The 20,552-nt window shown below is 43.8% G+C and overlaps 1 protein-coding gene across 1 annotated transcript in view; it reads left to right on the plus strand.

Moving 5' to 3' along the window:
- The first annotated feature begins 184 nt into the window (after positions 1-184).
- Positions 185-20,552, plus strand: part of LOC6729137 — a 43,675-nt gene continuing 23,307 nt past the window's right edge. Inside the window, exons 1-5 of the mRNA XM_039295156.2 lie at positions 185-330; positions 12,464-12,856; positions 16,975-17,183; positions 18,119-18,551; positions 18,860-19,174. Of these exons, the coding sequence (XP_039151090.1) occupies positions 12,726-12,856; positions 16,975-17,183; positions 18,119-18,551; positions 18,860-19,174 (1,088 nt within the window). The 5' untranslated portion in view covers positions 185-330; positions 12,464-12,725. The remainder of the gene's footprint in view (positions 331-12,463; positions 12,857-16,974; positions 17,184-18,118; positions 18,552-18,859; positions 19,175-20,552) is intronic.

Genomic DNA, 20,552 nt, shown 5'->3' on the forward strand with positions numbered 1-20,552 from the left:
AGATAAAAACAGGGCTACCAGATTAACTGAAATCTATGAAGCAAGCGTTGCCAGACTTGGCTTAAGCGCGTTACATAGTAATCAGCTTTTGTCACATACCGCTGCCGTCAGTTACTTTTCGATTTAAATAAAAGCTCCGAACGCTCGTCCTTTAAAGTCCTTCCGGTGAGCTTACATCTGCGTTGCGTGTTATTTGTGTTTGGCCCACGCCGTTTCAGTTACATTGGGACTTTCAAACGAATTGGTTGAACGCGCGCACCCAGAACCGCTGTGAAAGTGTTGAATTAGTTTTTGAACCCGAAAACAGCAGTTAAATCGCTTGAGTGAAATGTAAAGTGTTATTGGTGAACGGATCGAAGTGTTCGAAGTTGTGACGCTGAAATGTTTGAGGATTATCCGAAGCAGGGCCTGCAGAAGTGACCCAGTCAGCAGCCAGTGGTGAACCAATTGAAATGTTGGCAAGGACATTACGGACAAAGAATTTCGCCAATAGAAAGCAATGGGGGGGATGTTGCGGAAACGGAAGTGCCAAATTGAAATGCCATTTAAGCCAGGCGGGCGATTTGCCCGACTTCGTTTACGGCTCATCCGGATTCGTCTGCGTCTGGTCAGGGCACTCAGATTTCTTGCGGGGAATGGGTTCGAGAGTGCGGCAAGTGCGATCCCCAGACGACACTTGGCGTCGCTCTTGACATTGATTATATTCATGAGGCCAAGTCATAAATTCCAGCCCGACTGTTTACGAGGATTCTACCACCAATCCGCTGTCCCCGATTCCCGATCTCCCCCAAGATGTAGCCAAGTTGCGACTGGAGTGCCAATAAAATCATTAACTGTTGCAGCGCATTAAATTCATGGCCCAGACGATGCTGCCGCGCTATTCAGGCAGCAAGCATTGTCATAAAACCTCGACCCATTCACGCCATATTTCATTTCATCTCCTCAGCTCCTCAGCTCCATCCCCATCCCCACACCCAACCATCAACCTCACATCCTAATTGCCGAAGGTCCTGAGTCCCGTGGGCGTGTGAAAAACTATTAAAAGGCCGTTGGGCCCATAATTAATGGCGACTTGATCGGCCGATAATTAATTTATCGTCATTTATATTGCCAAACTGACATACTATATACATATATATGTGCATACATGGTCACCAAAACGGTTGGCGATCCCACGGGAGCTCGTAAATTGTCCAGAAGTCCAGTCCCTTACTCCACTTTAACTTCTTGGCTAGCGAAAGTTTTCTTTTCAACTAAGCCCAAGCAAGTTTCTATTGTATTATTTTGGCACATGCCTCACCCCCGCTCCCCTCTCACATAGTTTTGGCCACAAATTAGTTTGGCAGTGGATTTTGCTAGCCACTAGGAGATGCAGAGCATTTGCATTCCATACCAACAGACTTTTCGCCTGTTTCGTTCAACTATTTTGCTGCTGAAAGTTGGCAGGAAAAGTTCTCAATTGCGACGAAGAAATCAATTGGAAATGATTGAAACCTAATTTCACAAATGGACTGAATACATAAATCAATAAATTATGTCCCTTCGAAGATGGAAATCGACGGAAGCACCTCACTCATTACCGAAAGTTTAATGTATTTAAGGGTTAATAATATCGATCGAACTGATTTTTGATTGATGAATGGCCTGTGCATTTATTAATGCCACCATTGTTTGCTAAGTGTTTTGTTATTTGATTATAATTAGGGCTCATGAAAGCATTTCATTGGATCGTATATTAAGGAATATTATTAATATACGGTAATAAAGTGAAACACTTTGATTGAATTTTTACCATATATGTACAAAAGTGTCAAAGTTCACTGCTCGCTTTCATGTATGTGTGCGTGCTCAAATGGTAAATCTCGCCAATGTCATCAATATTTCAACAAAAAAGTAAATATTTTCGCTTCACTGGATCGCAGTGAACCGTAAAGAGCAGTAAAACTATGCTGATAGCAAGCTTTGTGTCTATGACATCCAGTCCCACCTGGTGAAAATGCGCCATTCTATCCGCTTAGGGATTTAATTCGTAAACGTCTCACTGGGAAATTAATAGGAAAATACGCAATTTTCACTGGAATGCCAACTTTCACCCCTGACATCTTAGAATATACTCTTTTTTTGGCATTACTTTTTTGTGGTCCTAAGTCGCCGTCCTTGTCTTGATTTCGGAAATTGTTTTTACCCACATTTCATTTGTTTCCCAAACTTTCTGCAGTGCGCGAGCGCCAAAAAAGCCAAAAACCAAAAAAAATTGACACAATTTAAACTTTTCTATAAACAAAAGCAATGCAGGGCAGCCAAACAGAAAAGGTTAGCCAAACGAGCCATTTGTTCGCGCTGCTGTTTACTTCCTTTTTGCCCCAAAATTTTCCCCTTTTTAGCTGTCGTGGTTTTTTATTTTTTGTATATACTCCAGTTTATTACAGAACACACAGAAATGAATGCGCTGCTGGGGTTTCTGGGTTTCTTTTTTTTTTTTGTTGAAATTTGTCAAAAGGGAAAGGCTGACCGAAAACGTTTGCTTCGTCCTTTATTTTTCCGCTTTTGGTTACTCAATTTAGTTTAAATTGCGCACATTTGAAACAATTTGCCAACAGCAAGCGCCCACACATGCATTTTTTTACAGCAGAATGCATTCAGCGGCTTGGCAGAGATTTATGCAGGCATTTCATAAAGCTGACAACATGGCGTATGATTAATATCGCTGCCTGCTCGCTGGATTGTTATTTTGCTGCATTTAATTAAATCTGCGAGCGATGATTAAGTGCTCAGTTTTACTTTAGAAACACGTACATATAAATACGATATTACAAGTACTTACCTAACTTATATATATATATATATTTGCTATTTCTGGGCGCCCGGCTCCTTGACAACTAAGATTAATTGGTATTGCCACTAAAAATATAAACAAGGAGTTCTGAAATTATACCAAGTGCCGGACAAGGACGTTGTTGTATATACTATATGTGGCATGCTCTCAATAAATTTGTGCATTTCACATGACAATGACGTCGCAGGCGCTGCGTTCCGAGAATTCCGACTACACGTATGTATATGGCATATGGGTGTGTTGTTGGCCTGGCTGACATTTCTTGGCCTTTTTTGCCCTGCCATATGTGCGAAAATGCCAACGTTCATTGCAATGCAATTAATGAAGATTGCTGCAGCTGACGCGCAATGTGCATAAATGCAATGTGATGTATGCGAGAATGCCTTTGGCTTATTTTTGGCAATCTAATTTGCAATTTCAGTTTAATTTAGCATAATGATGTTCAAAGAATTACTTAAATTCTAGAATATTCATTGATACACAGAATGAAATGTTATTTTCGAAACCAACCTTTTTGGTTAACCACAAAAATGACAACAATGTAAGCTTCTAAAAATATTATTTGTTTAGTCACTATATTTGCATTTCATAACGACCGGCCTTCGTTTTAATTGATACAAACGCTTTATTTACATACCCTGTTTTTTTCCAGCTCTTCATTTCACTTTCAATTTATATTCATAGGCCACTGCTGGGTTCTTTTATTTATTTCTGGTTTTTATGCAATATGAATTGCGTACGCCAATTAGAATGACATTTTGCTGTGCCTTTGCTTTGTTTTGTTGCGGTTCGGTTTTAATTACACGCTCTCCCGTTGATGCTTTTAATTAACGCTGCTAATTAAAGATGCCAGCTAAGTGAAAAGGTAGTGAAATTCTCGCAATTTCCGGCTTAGATATTAGCAATTTCAAGCAGCAATTTCAGCGAGGAATCGAAGGCAGGAATGAATCCTACCCCCGCCATAACCATTAGTATGATATCCTTGGGGCTTATCGCAGTCTTATTACCTCAATTCGGTTGCTGTGTCTGCTCCACTTTTTGTGCTTGATTAATGCCCGGGATGTGCATTGGATTGCGCCCGGGATCTCCGGCGTGGCGGTAAGACAATGGAGGGAAAAGCTGGTAGCGTTGCCCATTGATTTGTGCCACCTGGCTGGGGAAATGGCCACGGTTGCCCAGCGGAGACGCATCGTAAATCATCAATGTGAAACTCGTGCTGGCGGCAGCACTTGCTTTTCCTACGAATTTTCTACGATTTTCGCCCTAGCCCAATCCGGCGATTACCAACGTAGTGCCTGTAGCGATTTAACGGCTCTCTTTTCTGTTTTGGCAGCAGAAAGTTTCTACGCTGTTCGTTATTGGTAACAATTGGAAAGTTGGCTGACTTTATAGGCAAATTTCCCAAATTCAATGCCAAAAGGTGTTCGAGGGCAAATCATAAAAAGTTTGCTCGCCTTCCTCATCCGCATTTTTATGCTTCTACTTCTACTTCTACTTCTTCATCATCATCATCATCATCATCATCAGCAGCAGCAGCAGCATTATTATTATTATTATTATTATTTTTATTATTTAGCTGCTTTTCATACACGTACAACAACGGAAACATTCATTCACGCGAACTAATGAAGTGTCAAAAATGGGCGCCCCGAAAAGTGTGCTACGCTTTTTTTCGTTTTAAAAATATTTCGCAGTCGTGTGGGGGCGCGCTAGTGTGTGTGTGTGTGTGTGTGGGGTGGTGTCCTGTGACCTTGGACTGTAACTATGAGCGAGTGCCGACTAAAATAGCTCTATAATGCCGTGGCGGGCGGTCCGTTCATAAGTGTGTGTGTGTTTGTCTGCAAATGTTTGCAGTTGAAGGCAAAGCGCGAGCAAACAAAAAGCGATTCTAATATGGATGGTACTTAAGTTGCGTCCATTTGTATCCCATATGTGTATAAATAAGCAAACCAAACTAACGTAACCCAATCGCCGTCGTGGCAGCAAATCAATTTGTTTTGATCTCGCTTGGCTGCAGCTAAATTACAATTACACGCGGCTGCCTTATTTTTAGTTGCGCTTCCAAATGGCAGGAGAGTCGAACTTAACTGCAGAGTCCTTGTGGCTCAAATTGAACGTAATTGTCTTTCGCTGCCCAATCCCCCAGCTCTCTGGGTTTCCTTTGATGTCCTCAGCTGGAATATGTTTCATTCGACTTGCTTTATTTGGGTTTGCGGTTGATTTGTATATCTATTTGGATTTACGAACTTGTTTTTTGGCTGTGCAGTGAGAGAAATATTTAGATATCTGAAAGTAAGTCAATGAAATAAATATATATGATTTAGAGCTATGTTATATACTATATTTAAAGGCAAAAAACACTGGAAGCCCAAGAAATTAGTTCTTTTTCAGAATTCTTTCTTTCTAGACACTCTTTTTTTTTTGAGTGCACACCTAGTCCTGCCATCGATTTGGTTGAGTAAGCGGCGTTGGATTGGCTCGTAGGGAAATTACATTTGTAGGTCGTTTAGGCTCGACGCCCCCGCCCCCCTTCCCACGCATCGCAGACTTCGCACATGGCCCTGTCAATATTTGGCCAAGTTGAACACCAAACCGCTGAGCGATTGGGAATCCCCTGCCAGAAGGAAGACCAAAATCTGTACGTCTGTCTTTTTTTTCTGTGGGTAGTAGGGGGTATGCTGGTACTTACGGCTTTAATGTGGCCCAAAACCGATGCTTGCTCGGGATTTGTTTACTGAAGCGCGAATCTGTTTTATTTTTTGCTGTCGTGGGACTTGTTTTTTTCTCTCTTTTTTTTGCCCCCGCCCAATCCGGTTTATCTATCTCACGTGCTCGTAGGATATTTGCCTTTGAGGGGATTTCCCAATCATTTTTTTCCTTTCCTTTCTGTCCGGGAAAAGGACTAGTTGCCGTGCTGCGTTCGCCAATTTGCTCCAGCTCAAGCTTTTGCTCCGCCGACAATGCCAATCATCACGCATACGCCGTGTTGGCCATTTCGTACCGCTCCCAGAATAACGAGCTACTGCCCTCCAGTTGATCCATGGCCATATTGTTATTCGGTATTTAGCATAAACGACCATTTGGTTGATTTTCACTCGTGGGGTGTGTACTGCATGGCCAGGGTTTGTATAAATTTAATTACAAAATGCAATTTATTTCGGGTAGCCCAGTCAAGTGAAGTGTCTGGAAATTGAGTTTTCCACTGCCAATCAGTTTTTATTGAAAATTGCAGAACTTCAGAACGAACACAGTATCTTGCTTGCTTGCTATCTAATTTAACAATTATGCTAACGCAGGCCAAAATGGAAATTTCGTGTTTGTGTTTGTTTTTGCCAATTCTCCATCCATTGGCAGTGGAGCGCCTCGCTTGAAGGGTTCAAGTGAAGCATTAATTGTGTTTATCTCAAATTCCATTTGCAAATTGCCTTTTGCGGCTGTTTCAATTAGTCTGTCAATTAACACTTTTGACAGAGGGCCCAAAAGGATAAGCATCCCACAAGCAGGATTAGCAACTCGGTGAGTTTAACCCGAAATTAGCTGGCGTTCATCAATCGTCTAATCACTTGAGACCAGAAGCCACAGAGTAATTGGTCACTTGCAGGTGGTTAAGTGCCCAGTGCCAAGACCTTTAACCCAACCACCTTCGCAACTGAGTTCAAATGGTTGGTTCACTTAATGCACTGCCTTCGTTTTGCCGCGGGGCAGACATCATTTCCCCTTGGGGTGTTTGCCTAATTATATTTGCTCCCGGAGCCACACATTACCACAGCTCCTCTAAAATGTCCCAAAAATCAACTGGCAAATACTCGGCGAACAAAGGAGCTAGAGCAACGCGGCGTATACGCAATGTGTTACGGCAATTCATTTGTTGATTAGCCGCGGCAAATTGTGAGTAAAAATGGTACGAAACAAGGAAAATATGGCCCGGGGCCAGTGGCCGGAATAATAAAGCCACAAATAATAATAAACAACCATGCGGCTGTTCGTGTCCTGGCTTGTTGTCTCGATGTTTCTGTATCCTCGGCTATTTCGTGCTCCGCTTCTGCTTTCAGTCTGAAATTTCAATTTAAAAGCATGTAATTTTTCAAGGCCCCCTCCTTCCGGCTCCCAGGCCATAGAAATGGGGTTCCGATGGCCTGGTTGTCACCGCGTTTCACCGTCATCCTCGTCATCATCATCATCGCTGCGCATATGTGTTTGCTGCTGGCCTTCTCAAAGCATCCCCATTTCATTCACTCATCCATATTGAATAGACAGTAGAAGTTGGCCTAAGTGAATTTTTTTTTAAAGGTTCGAAGTTCGAACAACCAAAAGTAATGCAACTTGAAACTTGAAAGAAATATGTTAATCGAATTGCAAAGAAGTGAAATTCAAAGTAGGGCACTTATGTCGCTCTTTTCGGAGAGATAAATGTTCATAGTTGGCATTTCTCTGTGACATTTAGCATTACACTCAAATAAGCCAGAAGTTACACTTGTTTATGGCCAAAGTTGAAATTTAAAGCCACAGGCAGTTTGATGTTTGATTTAAAATAGAAGTATCCCGCTTTAAAGTTGAATGAAATTGAAAATTAATGAAAACTTAAGAGTGAACACTTAAACAAAACTTCTTTGTGCTCATAATTTCTGAGTAAAGCACCCTACTGATTGTTAATTGCGAATGTAAACTATGCACTTAGCTGGTTTTCACTGTCCAGTTTTAGCCAGCTTTTTTGTTATTGTTGCTCGACGTTGGTTGGCTTCTTTGTTGGCTTGTTTGTTTTTCGCCAGCTGCATGCAGCCAGCCATGAAATCTGTGCAACCTTTGGCCCAACATCCACCCACCCAACAGCCCCACACTCCATTGCCCCACATGGTGGCTGCTTTGCCGGCGGACTGAATGTCCTGGAGCCGAAAGCCATTTGGCCAGAGACAAAACTACACGGCCAGTCAATGGCGGCATACAGTTTCAGGCAACGCAAACAAAACTTGGCAACTTGAAGCATAAATGTCGGCCGACTGCCAAGTCAGACGAAAGTGGCCAAAACGCAGGGCGTATAAATACACTTCAAGGCTGGCGTTTTCATGGCTGGACGCCCCAAATGAAAATAACGTGCGCACAACACTCATACGCCCTGTTGTCTAATATGTGTCTAACTCGCATTCAAATGGATGTAAATTCTTTGGGAGATCAGGAACCTGAAGCAAACTCACGCCACATATTCCAATCCTCTCAGTGCGACGGCCTTGTTAACATGTCGCATTTTATACGCATTATTAACGCTCATCGCTCCGTCTTGCCGTGCTTTGTTTTAACGGCTTTTGTTGGCCCGGCTATTTACACTGGAAAATAGTACTTAAGTGCTAATATCGTAGGCCATGTAGGGACGCAGATATGGCCATACATTCTTGGCAGCTGACTTGACATGGCCAGACAATGGGCGACGAACAAGCAGTAGTGAATTGGATTTTGGGGGGTGGCAGGTCAAGTGGCAAAGCTGGGAAAGACGTACTACGTCAGTATCTGAAAATATATACATGCTGCCTGGGGGAGCAGTCTGCAAAAAAACAATGGGCTTCTTGGGCCATTTTTTGGCTGGCCAGGTATCGACAGTGTTTGGCTTGGATTTCGGTGAAGTTCGATGGAAGAAGGCAGACAAAGTCCTGCCATTGAAGCCTCTCATGTTTCCACGTTGTCTACGAGAACAGGACTAAAGCCTTGCCACAAGTCGTTGGATGGGGAAAGCAAATTAGCCACAAATTGGTTGATGAAAAGATTTTCTAGTAAGGGAAGTTTCTAAGCAGAATTGTTGGGTCTAATTTAATACGAGTCTTACACAAAAATAGATATATGCTAACCACTGCTCTTCAAGTTATATGATAAAATAATTCAATGTTTTGGCGTCTGATTGAAAGGATATTTATCATTTATAATCATCGTGTAATTTACATTTTATTACACATAAAGCGAGCACATTTGCAAGTCAAGTCAGCTTATAACCAAAACCATTTTGGTTGTTTCAGACAAATTAGGGTGGGAATTACACAAACGCCTATCCAATTCCAACGTCCTGGCTGGCACACACACACATACAGTTGAATCCTACTGACAATTAGTCCTCTAAATTAGATGGGCGGTCCTCTTGATCCTCCATTCCCGTGGTGTTGTTGTTGTGTAAAGCTGAACTGGAATTGATTGTACTTTTCACTGCCACCATCCTCTACTGGGAAATCTCTAGCGGGAGCTGGGGGGAGCTTGGAGCTTAGCAGGTGATGCCTGTAGGTGTGGCAGGTGGAATCGCGAGGCAGAAGCTGAACAGCTCGTTAGCTTAAGGAGCCTTTGGTATTTGCCTTCGTGGTCAGCCAGCGAACAATGAGACACAAAGCCAAGTAATTAAGACAGTGACAAACACTCGGCGAAACCACTGCAGTGAGTGCGAAAGGGACAGCACAGGCAGCAGACAGAGATGGCAGACAGCTCAAGAGGACAAAGGTCAGGGAGCCACTTGGCTCGTGTTTATGCGCCTTTTATGCTGCAACTTCATTAAATTTTACTTTTATGAGCGCAAACAAATCGTTAAAAACATCTCAAAAGCTCCTGAACAATGGAGGCCACGCCCCCCCCTCCAGCCACCCAGCCGAACAAACCGCCTTTATACGCCTCAACCGCCCCCCGCTCCTTCCACCAACCAACGAGCAGACAACTGGGCCAGGAAATGTAGCCGGACAACGGTTCTTTTAATTACTTTCTGCATAAATTTGCACTCATTTCCGGCCCTCGTTCTCTGGAGATGTCTGATCCAGCTGGACACTAAATGGAAAACAAATTGGGCAGCCACACCCGCGGGCGAAATGTTAGTGGTAGTGCAAAAAGAATATCAAGCAGCTAATAAAGAAGCTATATAAAATAAAGATATCTACTTTAGATACTTGCAATCTTTAAGATGCTTTTCAAATAGCCATAGAGCAAGCAATGGGATCTGATATCTGATATTTTAATGTTATGTAAATATGCAGATAATGTTTCTTAAAGTTACTAATATGCCGCTAACAACTGTAGATACTTTTGTGTATGTTTGCTTGCCAGCTTAGCGCCTTGTTGTGCCGAATAAAAAATTATGCAAAGGCGGAGTGCGCAGCTCGACTTCGTTCTCGAAATGGGTGGCCCATAAAGGGAGTTGGTAGTGGCATTCGCTTCATGCCGGGCACTTGATGGCAGATCCCAGCTCTTAGTGCTCCCGCAGCAACTCTCCTCTGCCCAGCCATCAACGCACATGTGCGAATGTCCTTTGGGTGTCCTGCGACACAAGCCGGTGCTGTGCTGCTCCAGGTTCACCTCCAGTCCTAGTCGCAGTCACAGTCCTCCGCCCCTTTGGTGTTCGCTGGCAAATTGTTATTTAATTATGGCATCCTTGCCATCCGATGTTGAGACGCAACCGGTCACGTTCCGGCGTTCCGGTAATGGCGAATAAATCAACAGCGGAAGCGTTGCAAGTGACGTGCCACCGATGTGGTTGTGGTTGGCCCAGCTCCACCTGTCCGGGATGTGTCGTTTATCGTCCTGTGCTCCATACACCATCCGTAGCAGCACCAGGAGGAGCAGCAGCACCAGGAGCAGGAACAGCAGCAGCAGGAGCTGGAGCAGCGAAATCAGCAGGACTTGAAGCGCGAAATGATTGACTTTAAAGTCAAATTGCGCAATCTAAGCCAGAGGCAGCCGCCTCGTTCGTGTCGGAAATGACTTGCAACAGTGGCAGAGACACGTGCTGTTAGCTACCAGGAATGAGGACGGAGGATTCTGAATCCTGGATCCCTCCCTGGTTCCAATCAGCAACGGAGCTTGCCATGACATTCAATTAACTCGATGCCATACGCTGGAACAGGACCAAAAGCCAATGTCTTCTGCATTCTGTGATATTTCGGAAATTAATCCTTGCGTCGACTGCCGTCGGTGGTCCGAAGTGTATCTTTGGTTTTGTGGTCTGCTGGTTCTGTCGGTGGTTTGGATTACATCAAATACAGCTTGTGCATTCTAGGAATGTTTTTCAAGCTTTTACCTGAAAGTTGCCAAACTTAATTGGCATTTCGAACGCAGTCTTCCTCGACATAAGCGTCTCATTAAATTGCATATTAAATCCCAGCATTTGACTAGCATATCTTCCACTATTCCCAAGCTGCAATCAATTCACTAGAACTTAATTTATGGCCCGCAATCAATCGTAGAAGCAATTAAATTCCCGATAGCAGCTACGCATTCCTATATGCTCAATCTATCTCAATCTTCTGAATTTTCCCAGCTCATCTTTTTGTCTCTAGCTGGCGCGTGACTCGGACATTCCATCTGGATATGACAGCTTCCGGCTGTGATTATCAAATCAGAATATAATTGCTTGGATGCCCCAACGTCATCACCCTCATCAGAAATGAAGCTGCCAGGGCAATTATTTTTGAGCCTTGGAGCTCGCATCGGGCATTCAGTTGGCCAAGTTTCTTCATCAGCTGCTTGTGACCCAAATTCGACATCGTAATCATTTATCAGCAGACTGAGGACTTAGTCATGGATAGCTACCTACAGTCACCGATTTGGCAGCAGCTAGTAAATAGTTTTCGATTGCCAGCGGAGCAAATAAGTCAATATTAAGTTAGCCGATAAGTCGCCTTTTGTGGCATGTCCCTCAAGTTGGCATCGGTTTTTGGCTGCGCAGCAATTCCTTATCCTTTGTCAAGGATGAATGTCGCACACAGGGACAGCTCGACTGTCTTCTGCCTTCTGCATGTGAGCTCGAGTTTGAGTTTGAGTCCCCGTGTCCTGAGAGTGCTGGAAATGTTTTCAAAATCCACTCAAGCTCACTTAGATGTCACCAGCGACGGCAGGTGGAAAATGGGCAGAGAATGGGGGCGTTCAAGACATTCAACTTAATGCTGTGCGCATTGTCGGGGATTCCCGGGGATTACCTTTCCCCCTTTTGCACACCAATAAACTTGACAGTTAATCCGTAATTGATCTGGAAAAAGGTACGATTATGATAATGAAGCTGACAATGAGCGCCTGCTGATGGAACTGAAGCTGACAATGAGGGAAAATTCAAAGAAAAACTCATCGACTGACCCAAAATAAACCCCCAAAGAAAAACCCTCAAAGTTTATGCTCACTTGGCGGTGTGGTTAAAGTCGCATTCCGAAAGCCACATGAATTTCAATTTTTATTTGACAATCGGGTAAGAAAACAAAAAAAGAAAAAAAAGGACGAAAACGGGGAACGTGTCAAGACAAATGTCCTTGGGGTCGTGGCTGGGGAAATTCGTTTATGGAAATGCGTAAAACGCACAGAAATTCGCAACTTACCTAAGCAGCCATAACAGCAGATCATAAATAAAACAATATCATATGAATGCTTACGCGTCGTATGCGTAATGTCGACGAAGTGGATATTCCGCTTTGGGTGGCAGGGGTTGGATGGGTGGTTGGGTTGAAAGTGCTGCTGCGACAAGTAAGCAAAATGTTATTTGCTCCTTGGCACGCAATTGTACAGACAACACAACGAGGCAGCTGGGAACACGTGCAGGTCCTGCCAGGATATGTAAATCGACGCGTGTGTGTGCATAGATATAACCATGTTCCGCATCTAACCTACCCTACCCTTCCTCAGTTCCTACCAACAACATGGACATAGTGCAGGTATTAGTGTAAAAGCCAAAAGTGAGAAAACCAGCAGCCAAAGGACTACGCCACGAGCATACAAATGCCAGCCATGCCGTCGCAACTTGTCATAAGCGGCACCGCCGGCTTACCAGCAAAATAAGCTGCCAACACAGGGACACCAGCCAGCGAACTCGAGGCGCAGCAGCAGCAGACGCAGCAGGATTCTAGCCAGGAGCAGCAGCAGCAGCATCAGCATTCGCACAGCCAACATGGAGCAGGATGCCGCAGCAGGTCCTGCGAAGAAAAGCGGCACCACCCTCTCCGTCGACCGGGCCGCCTTCCTTTTGCTGCGCGTCAGGAAAGTGTTCAAGAAGAAGCGACAGCAGCGCAAGGAGCGACAGTAAGTCGAATGTTTGCCATTACTTAACCACCGCGGGGGGTAATCGGCGATGTGAGGGGGTGCTACAAGGGGGATGAGGTGGATACTAGAGGGGGAAAACTGTTGTCGGGATTTGCCGGATTTCCCTCGCAATGAATTGTGTCTGCCAGCCGAAGGCAAACAGAATTAACAGTCTGTTTGAACGGCGGATTGAAAGCGGATTGGGCCGCAATCAAGAGCGATTTAGTTGCCAATCAATATGCGCGGTCCAAAACTAAATCCAATTTGGCTGACCAGAGCTGCATGTTTCAATAGTGCATTTTTGAGCAAGATTATATAATAAACTTTCACTAGAAACCCATTTTAATGATTTATTTTAAGCACTTTAAATGGAATTGTTGGAATCTGCGCTCTACTTTTATAATCAGGAAAATACCCAGAGCTTATTTACAATTTATTACATTTTTTGAATAAGTAGAAATGGGATATAAAAACATATACATACGGATTTCTTGCTTTTCTTGCTTTTCCTGAAACTAAACTTCACTATAAAGGAACTTTCCCTTTACATGGTGTTTAATCCCAGCTTTTGCCATTCACATTTCTAAGAATTAAATTTGCTAATAGAACTCAAGTTGTGAAATGTGCCACAAACACACATTTTCAGTGCCACAGCAATCTGTTGCAACTTATTTGGGAAATCCTTAAAGACTCTTTAGCTCGAGCATGTGTGTACACCACTGCAAATTGCCGAATACCCTGCGGAAATGGCTAGAAAGCAGCTTTCAGTTTTCAGGTACTTGCATTTGAGCCAACTTTAGTTTTCAGCTCCTGCATTTGTTGGCCAGGATGCGGCATTTGAAGAAGGACCCTCCAAAAAGTAGCTGATAAATATAGCTCGTGGAGTCTCAGAGGCCAAGTGTTTTCTTTTTCTGGGCGTGTGGCTAGGTGGCGATGGGGGCGTGGCACGCCCAATCCCGATTCCCATGCACGTTCCAATGCCATTGCTCATTTGCTTGCTTGCTGGCTGGGAGAAGGAGCAGCTCGTTAGAGATTCGCAGCTATGTTTATCCTCAATTTCGCCTGTTCTCTTCAACGCAGTTTATTGCACAGCATGGCCCAAGAAAGGAGGAGGTGGAATTTTCCGGCTTTTTCTTTTTTTTGGGCGTGCTGCAGTGCTCCGTAATGAAAATGCTTTTTATATCCTGGCATGCTCAGCATTTGCTTAAGGAGCGGGAACAGCGCCAGAATGCCAAGCGGCAAACTCAATTAGGCACGAGCAACCCGTTTCCAGCGCATCTTCAAGTGGGTTTCCGCTTAAAGTTCACTCACTTATCCTGAAGTTCGGCAGTCTTAACCTCTCACCCTTAACCCCATTTAAATGGGGCGTGGCCGGGTGTCCTTTTGGCCTGGAAAAGGGGTCCGCCTTTCGATGATTTGATTACACGAACAACATTTGCTCTAATTATGCACGCACATGTAAACACAGCAGCAAGTGCAATTACACACACGCGCCAACACTCACACACACACAAATGCTGGATTACAGGGCGCACACAGTGCGTATGCGTAATTTGGCAAAGCCTTTCGGCTTAGTTGGCCTTTTTACACACAAACGATGCCCGAAATGAGACTGGAATGTTGTCGTAGCTGATGTTAATGTGCCACTATGTCGGCTTAAAGAACTTTATTAGTTTTCCACGTCGTAGGTGCCAACAGAATAACCAAATTTTCAGAAATAAGGGCAATCGGTGGATAATCCTTGGCCCAAAAAGTAGTATTTCATAACCCTTTGATTTGCCTGGCTCATTAAATATCACACCACTTTATTATCCTTTTATGCAGGCCCCATCTTAAAGCACTTTTCCCAGTAATTCCCACAGCATGTTAACCTTTTTTTCTACTGGATACTCCTAGTCCTTCACCCACCACTCCACCATGTGGCGTAATGTACGATTTACGTTTACGAGTATTTCACGTCAATTATGTAGATCCGCTTTGAGTTATGCGTGTGGGCTGTGCCGCCAGGTCGCTCAACCCCAAGAAGCCTCCGCTTCCGACTGCCCCGTTCCACCCTTTCCCCGCCCAAGAGGACCTGGCTTTGTTGCGCTTTGAAGCGCCCTGCTGCGACCTGTAACAGCTTGCCTTTAGTGGCTGCTGCGGCATTATCCTGCTCGTATGTGCCCCTTTGTGTCGAGCAACTCAGCGCCGCCGGCGAACCTCGAGCCTCTCCAGCTGCACAGCGAAAATAATTCACCGAATTAGGCATTAATTTGGTTTACGGATATTCGGTTTTCATCTCGAATGGTGCAATAAATGCTAAAGGAGTCAGCTTGCACGGTCATAAAAAACCACTTCTAACACATATTACCAATTCTTATATATTTGAATGTAAAGAATATTTACTCTTTAAACTTAAATAGATTTTATAGAATTTTAAAGCTTATTTTAATGAAAACATATCCCTTTAAACTTTCAAAATTTATTTAATAAATATTTTGTTAATCTATAAGTTTCTTATAGTTTTGCAACTTGCTTGCTTGCGTGAACTTCAACTCCATAATTTTTAAGCTTTCTTATATATTTCTAGCTACTAAAATTTATTGATTTTCCAAACTATTTTTCTCTGTGTGCCGTAAAAACAAAAGGACGTCGTTCGTCGTCCTCACAACTTTAACTTATTTCGCCAGCGTATTATGTAATTTTCGCCTTTATTTATGTGTGGACATTGTGCCATGCGAGTGAATATGTTGCTCTTTTGGCAGCTTTAACTAAGTGTTACGCCAAGTTTTCTCAAGTTGTCCGCCGTTGTTTCGTCGCACACTCCTTTGGTTGCAAGGACGCAGATAAATTGCTTACATGATGCCCCCTGCCTTTTGCTGCAACACGGCTGTCGCTGCCATCTGTGATATGGAAAAGGACTAAGTGCGGGTGCAGCAATTGAATGTGTTGTCCCTAGCTGGCATCTTGTAAATGCCTCTGGGTGGGAAAAACTTTGCTGATTTCTGTTCGAAATCCTGCCATCCTGGCATCCTTCTATCCCCCACTATCATCATCAATATTGCAGGAGGGGAAGTTGTTGTTGGTAAGAATGGCAGATATTCGGGCGCCTTGGCCGAATGTCAAAGTCAGAAATAAATCAAATAAAAAGTTTTCCATTTTTTGTTAGCATACACAGAACTCGTACTCTTATTTTTTTATTGCATGCACATACACACATGTACATGTGTGTATAGTTCAAGTGGCAAGTGGGTGGTTGGGTGGTTGGTTGGTTGGGTGTTTGGGTGTTTGGGTGGTGGAGCTGTTCCATCCGATTGACAATTGCCGGCGCAGGACCTGGACAGACGCATCTGTTGTAGGCGTCAAGTTGGGAATCGAGTTCGAGTGCCAGGAATTCAATCACACATCAGGCTGCAGAAATGCCGAGGGTTTCATCGCTCCAACGTTTCGTCATGGAAAATTCGTGCAAGCGGGGAAACTCACAGCTGTCGCAGGCAGTCGAATGATATCAGAATGGATTTTATAGGGGGTCTTATATAGGTGAGGTGTTGAAAGTAATTTCCACACAACAATCAAATGTAATTCACATTCGAGGGGCGCACAAAAAAAAAACAAAAAATGCGCAAAGCGACAGCTGACAATGACACTCTTTCAACGCACACGGGTTGCAAGTAATAAACAAATTAAATTCTTGACACGGCGGCGTGACACAGAAAATTGGTTGAATCAAATGTTAAGAGGGCTGAAATAATTTTACATTTCTTGTTTAAAACAATGCATTTTTTATATTCACAAAGAATGTAGAGTTATTTTATGATGCATTATTTAAGTTTTGATGCAATATATAAGATTAAGATTTGCGAGATTTAAATATCTTTTGAGTGGCACCCTTCTTTCTCTCAGTGTATGTAGGAGTACATATGGGCGGAAAAGGAAAGGATGCCGCATGCAAATGAAACGGAAATGGCATGGAGCTGTGCAATGAGGACGGGAAGTAATTGCATTTGCCTGCTGACACTCCCGACTCGTCGCACTTAATAAATAATAGCATTAACTTATTATTGTCACTTTCTTTGGCTCTTCCGCACCCTTTGCTCATCCACTCACCACCTCTCTACCCGTCTTCTCTTTCATTTCAGAGCCCAGCAAAGTGCCGCCGCAGCGGCGAGTGGTGCGGGCGGCGCGGGTGGTGCGGCTGGTGGTGGTGGCGGTGGCTCCGGGTCACAATCGCGACCAGGCAGCCGGAAGCTGCCGCCGCCATTGTTACGGTCGCGCACACTGCCCGCCATCATTGTGCCAGGACTTCCGGTCGTCTCGCTGCACACGGATAAGCAAACATTTCAGCTGGGTGCGTACTATACGTTTTTATTCGAAGTGGGCTTATTTATAAAAAAAAGAAAACACTGCCATGCGACAATAAAGCTTATTCTTTGCACTTTGCTTATATGCAATTAATCAAAAATTCCATGCGATAAGTTAATGTTGCATAAATAATAAGTGACATGAGGTTTTTCAATACTTGCGGAATAATTAATTCATTTTTTATTGGATAAAATGCACAAAAGTTGGCCATTTACTTACAATTTTAAAGTTGTTTAAACTACAATAGTTAAATTGAGAGTTTAACAATGTTAGGGTGTTTTATATAATTCGGCTTAATTAAGATAGATTTTCGAGATTTCGAATTAGGTCAAGGACTACCACATATTTTTCAGCTGATTTGAGAGCAGCTTTTAAAGGCATGTAGGTATACTATAAAATGCCAGCTCTTCAAACCTTTCACTTTCTGGTCATTGAATGCATGAATGCATTTTCATGGCAACATGACCATGGCCAGGATTCGATTAACTAATTGAGCAAAGAGTGAAGCCAATTTAAATACAATTTCCGCGCTGTAAAGTGTGCTACAGAAAAAGGTATAAATACAAACGACAAAAGCTGGCCTAGACAGTAGAATTTTAATATATATTTTATTTCAAAAAGTAATACGATTAAATTAATAGTCAGAAATGTGGAGATTTTAAATTGGGTTCTTCCAAGAAATTGTGTTTCTCGGAAGACCTTAAATCAAAGTGGTTGAGTGCAAAATAAGGCAGGATAATAATGAAAACGTTTTGAACAATTTTATCTGGCATTTGTAAAGTGCCACACTTGGCACGTTGCACCAACAGAAAAAGTAATTATGAACATTTGACAGGTTGCAGCACAAGTTTATATATGTATATATAATATCCACATATTTACCCTGATTTATTTTTATCCGACTTTCCAATTCCAATTCAGACGAACGTTTGCTCGGCAGCAAAAGCCGCAGTGGCAGCGCCAGTGGCCATCGATGGTCGCTGCTCACACGTGCCACCAACAGCAGCAGCATCTGCAGCAACAACAACCCGGCCAGCAGTAGCAACAACAACAATAATTTACACATGGCCAACAACAATAACACGCTGATGGTGAAATCATTGAATTTGCCCAAAGACGATAGCAATTTGGTCTATCGCCGCAAATCCTCGGGCAGCACGCCCCACCAACATCAGAATGCGCACCATCATCACCATCAGCATCATCACCTGCAGCAGCAGCAGCAGCAACAGCAGCAGTTGCATCAGCAGCAGCAACTGCAACAGCAGCAGATGCTGCAGCACCTGGGGGACACCTCGCTGTTCCAGTTGTCCGATGATTTCGAGTGCCACGCGGATGGTTCCCTGCTACTCAGGTGGGTAAAGTGGAGGAGGAGCAACTGAATTAACGCTTAATTAGAAAATCCGAAATGGGAATTTTTCTAACGTCAGACGGACAATGTAAATAAATTAGTACGCTAACAGGTTGAAGTACTTAGCTAATAGGATTTGCTAGAGTAACTTTATAATACTATAATCATTGCCACCAAGTCAATCAAACCAAAGCATCCTTAACTAACATAATATTCTTCCTAAGTGCCCGTATGATTGTTAAGTTTCTTATATTATTTTATATTTATTTTCCCTATATATTTCATTAAAGATTACCAATATTATCTTGCAGAATTCCAGCTCCTCATGTGGTGGCCGCACGAGCCTATCGTCTGGCAGCTCGAAAGCGAGCAGCCGCCTCCTCGGAGGCCTCCACACCGATGGCCCGGGAGCACACGCTCCACGAGATGCCGCTGGCGGAGTCGGCTAGCTCCGGATCTGGCACGACCTTCACGCGTCTGGCCAAATTGCTGCATCAATCAAGCACGCTGGCAGGCAGGTCCAATCTGCAGCCACCGCCCACGGCTGACAATGCGGTCCAGAGCCTGGGCAGGGGATTGGGCCTGGGACTGGGCGAGGAGGCGCCGCGTCGCCTGTCCTGGGAGAGGTGCGTATACGTAATTTACGGCATTTACCCCGACAACGCTGTCAACTTTCACCTTGACTCCACCCTGACCGCCTGACTGCTGGTGGCGAGCTGGTGCAATTAGCTAATTTCATTTACGCCCTCAAGCTGTAAAGCTGATCTCGGTCGTGTGTCTCTGGCTGCGCCACCTAATGGCCGGCCACATGAGGTTGGTTAGCTGCTCGGTTAGTTGGTTTAGAGAAACGGAGGGATGGATGGATGGCTGGATGGATGGATGGCTGGCTGGTTGGATGGACGGACTTGATGACAGGACAGCAGGCTGCTCTGCGTTCGAGTGCCGCATTTGTCTTTATTCGTTACGCCTCACGGGCGGACTAATGGAGACACATGCAGACGCAAGATTAACACGCCCGGAGCAGCTTCATCCACCGCTCCATCCTTACCTCTCCGGAGGATGCTGGCTTAATTAACGTCACTGGTCTCCCACCCGATAAGTTGCACAAATCAAACCACAGCTGGCTGACTTGCAGCTGGCATTAGACGGACTTAATCGTGCTTTGCAACCTGAAGTTTACATCACACTCAAAGGGAATCATCCAATTAGGAAATAATTCGAAACAATCCCCTTAATTTGAAATCTAGGTTAGAAAAGATGATTAATTCTACTGCTATATAATCCTACTTAAATATGTTTTTAAGCCCCCATGGCAAATTTAGCCCTAATACACATTTAAGCTTTTCATATTGTATGGCATAGGTACATTACAAATTAAGAGCTCAATTTTACAACGGCAACAATTAAATATATTAAATTAAAGCGAAACATTTTAGTGAGTTTGCAAGTTGCATATACATATCGCTATTAATTTTAAAATATATACGCTTTTGCGTATGAACCGCGAACAATACGCATAGCCAATCGAATCACACTTGTTAAATTGTGGTTTAATTTGTGTTTTGTTGAGCCACATTGAATTATTGAGTGGGGTGAAGCAGGATTGGATTGGTGGTACATGTTAGATGGGTTTTACCAATTTCGGCGCACATGCTGTTTCGAAATTCACAAGCTTCAACGGATTTGTGGGCGCATCAAAACTAGTCCTGATTAATTATGCAAGCACATTTATCGATGTGCAGCCAAAGGATATGCGAACCGAACCAATACCACATGTCTCCCTGACGGAATTAAGCAATTTACGAGCGGAAAGGACTGCGCCTTGAACTCTGCAACCGGCACTCAACAATGGACCACTTGGCGTTGGCCATGGCCAAGAGTGCAAAATCATTTTGGCAAACAAGCCGCAGGAGGTACAAAAGGACCTTTTCCCCCCCACAACACTGATTGCAACGCTCTCTGTCTGCCACTCCCCACCCTCCACTCCCCTTCTCATCGCTCGTC

This window comes from Drosophila simulans, chromosome 3R, assembly GCF_016746395.2.
Source record: "Drosophila simulans strain w501 chromosome 3R, Prin_Dsim_3.1, whole genome shotgun sequence".
Lineage (NCBI taxonomy): Eukaryota > Metazoa > Arthropoda > Insecta > Diptera > Drosophilidae > Drosophila > Drosophila simulans.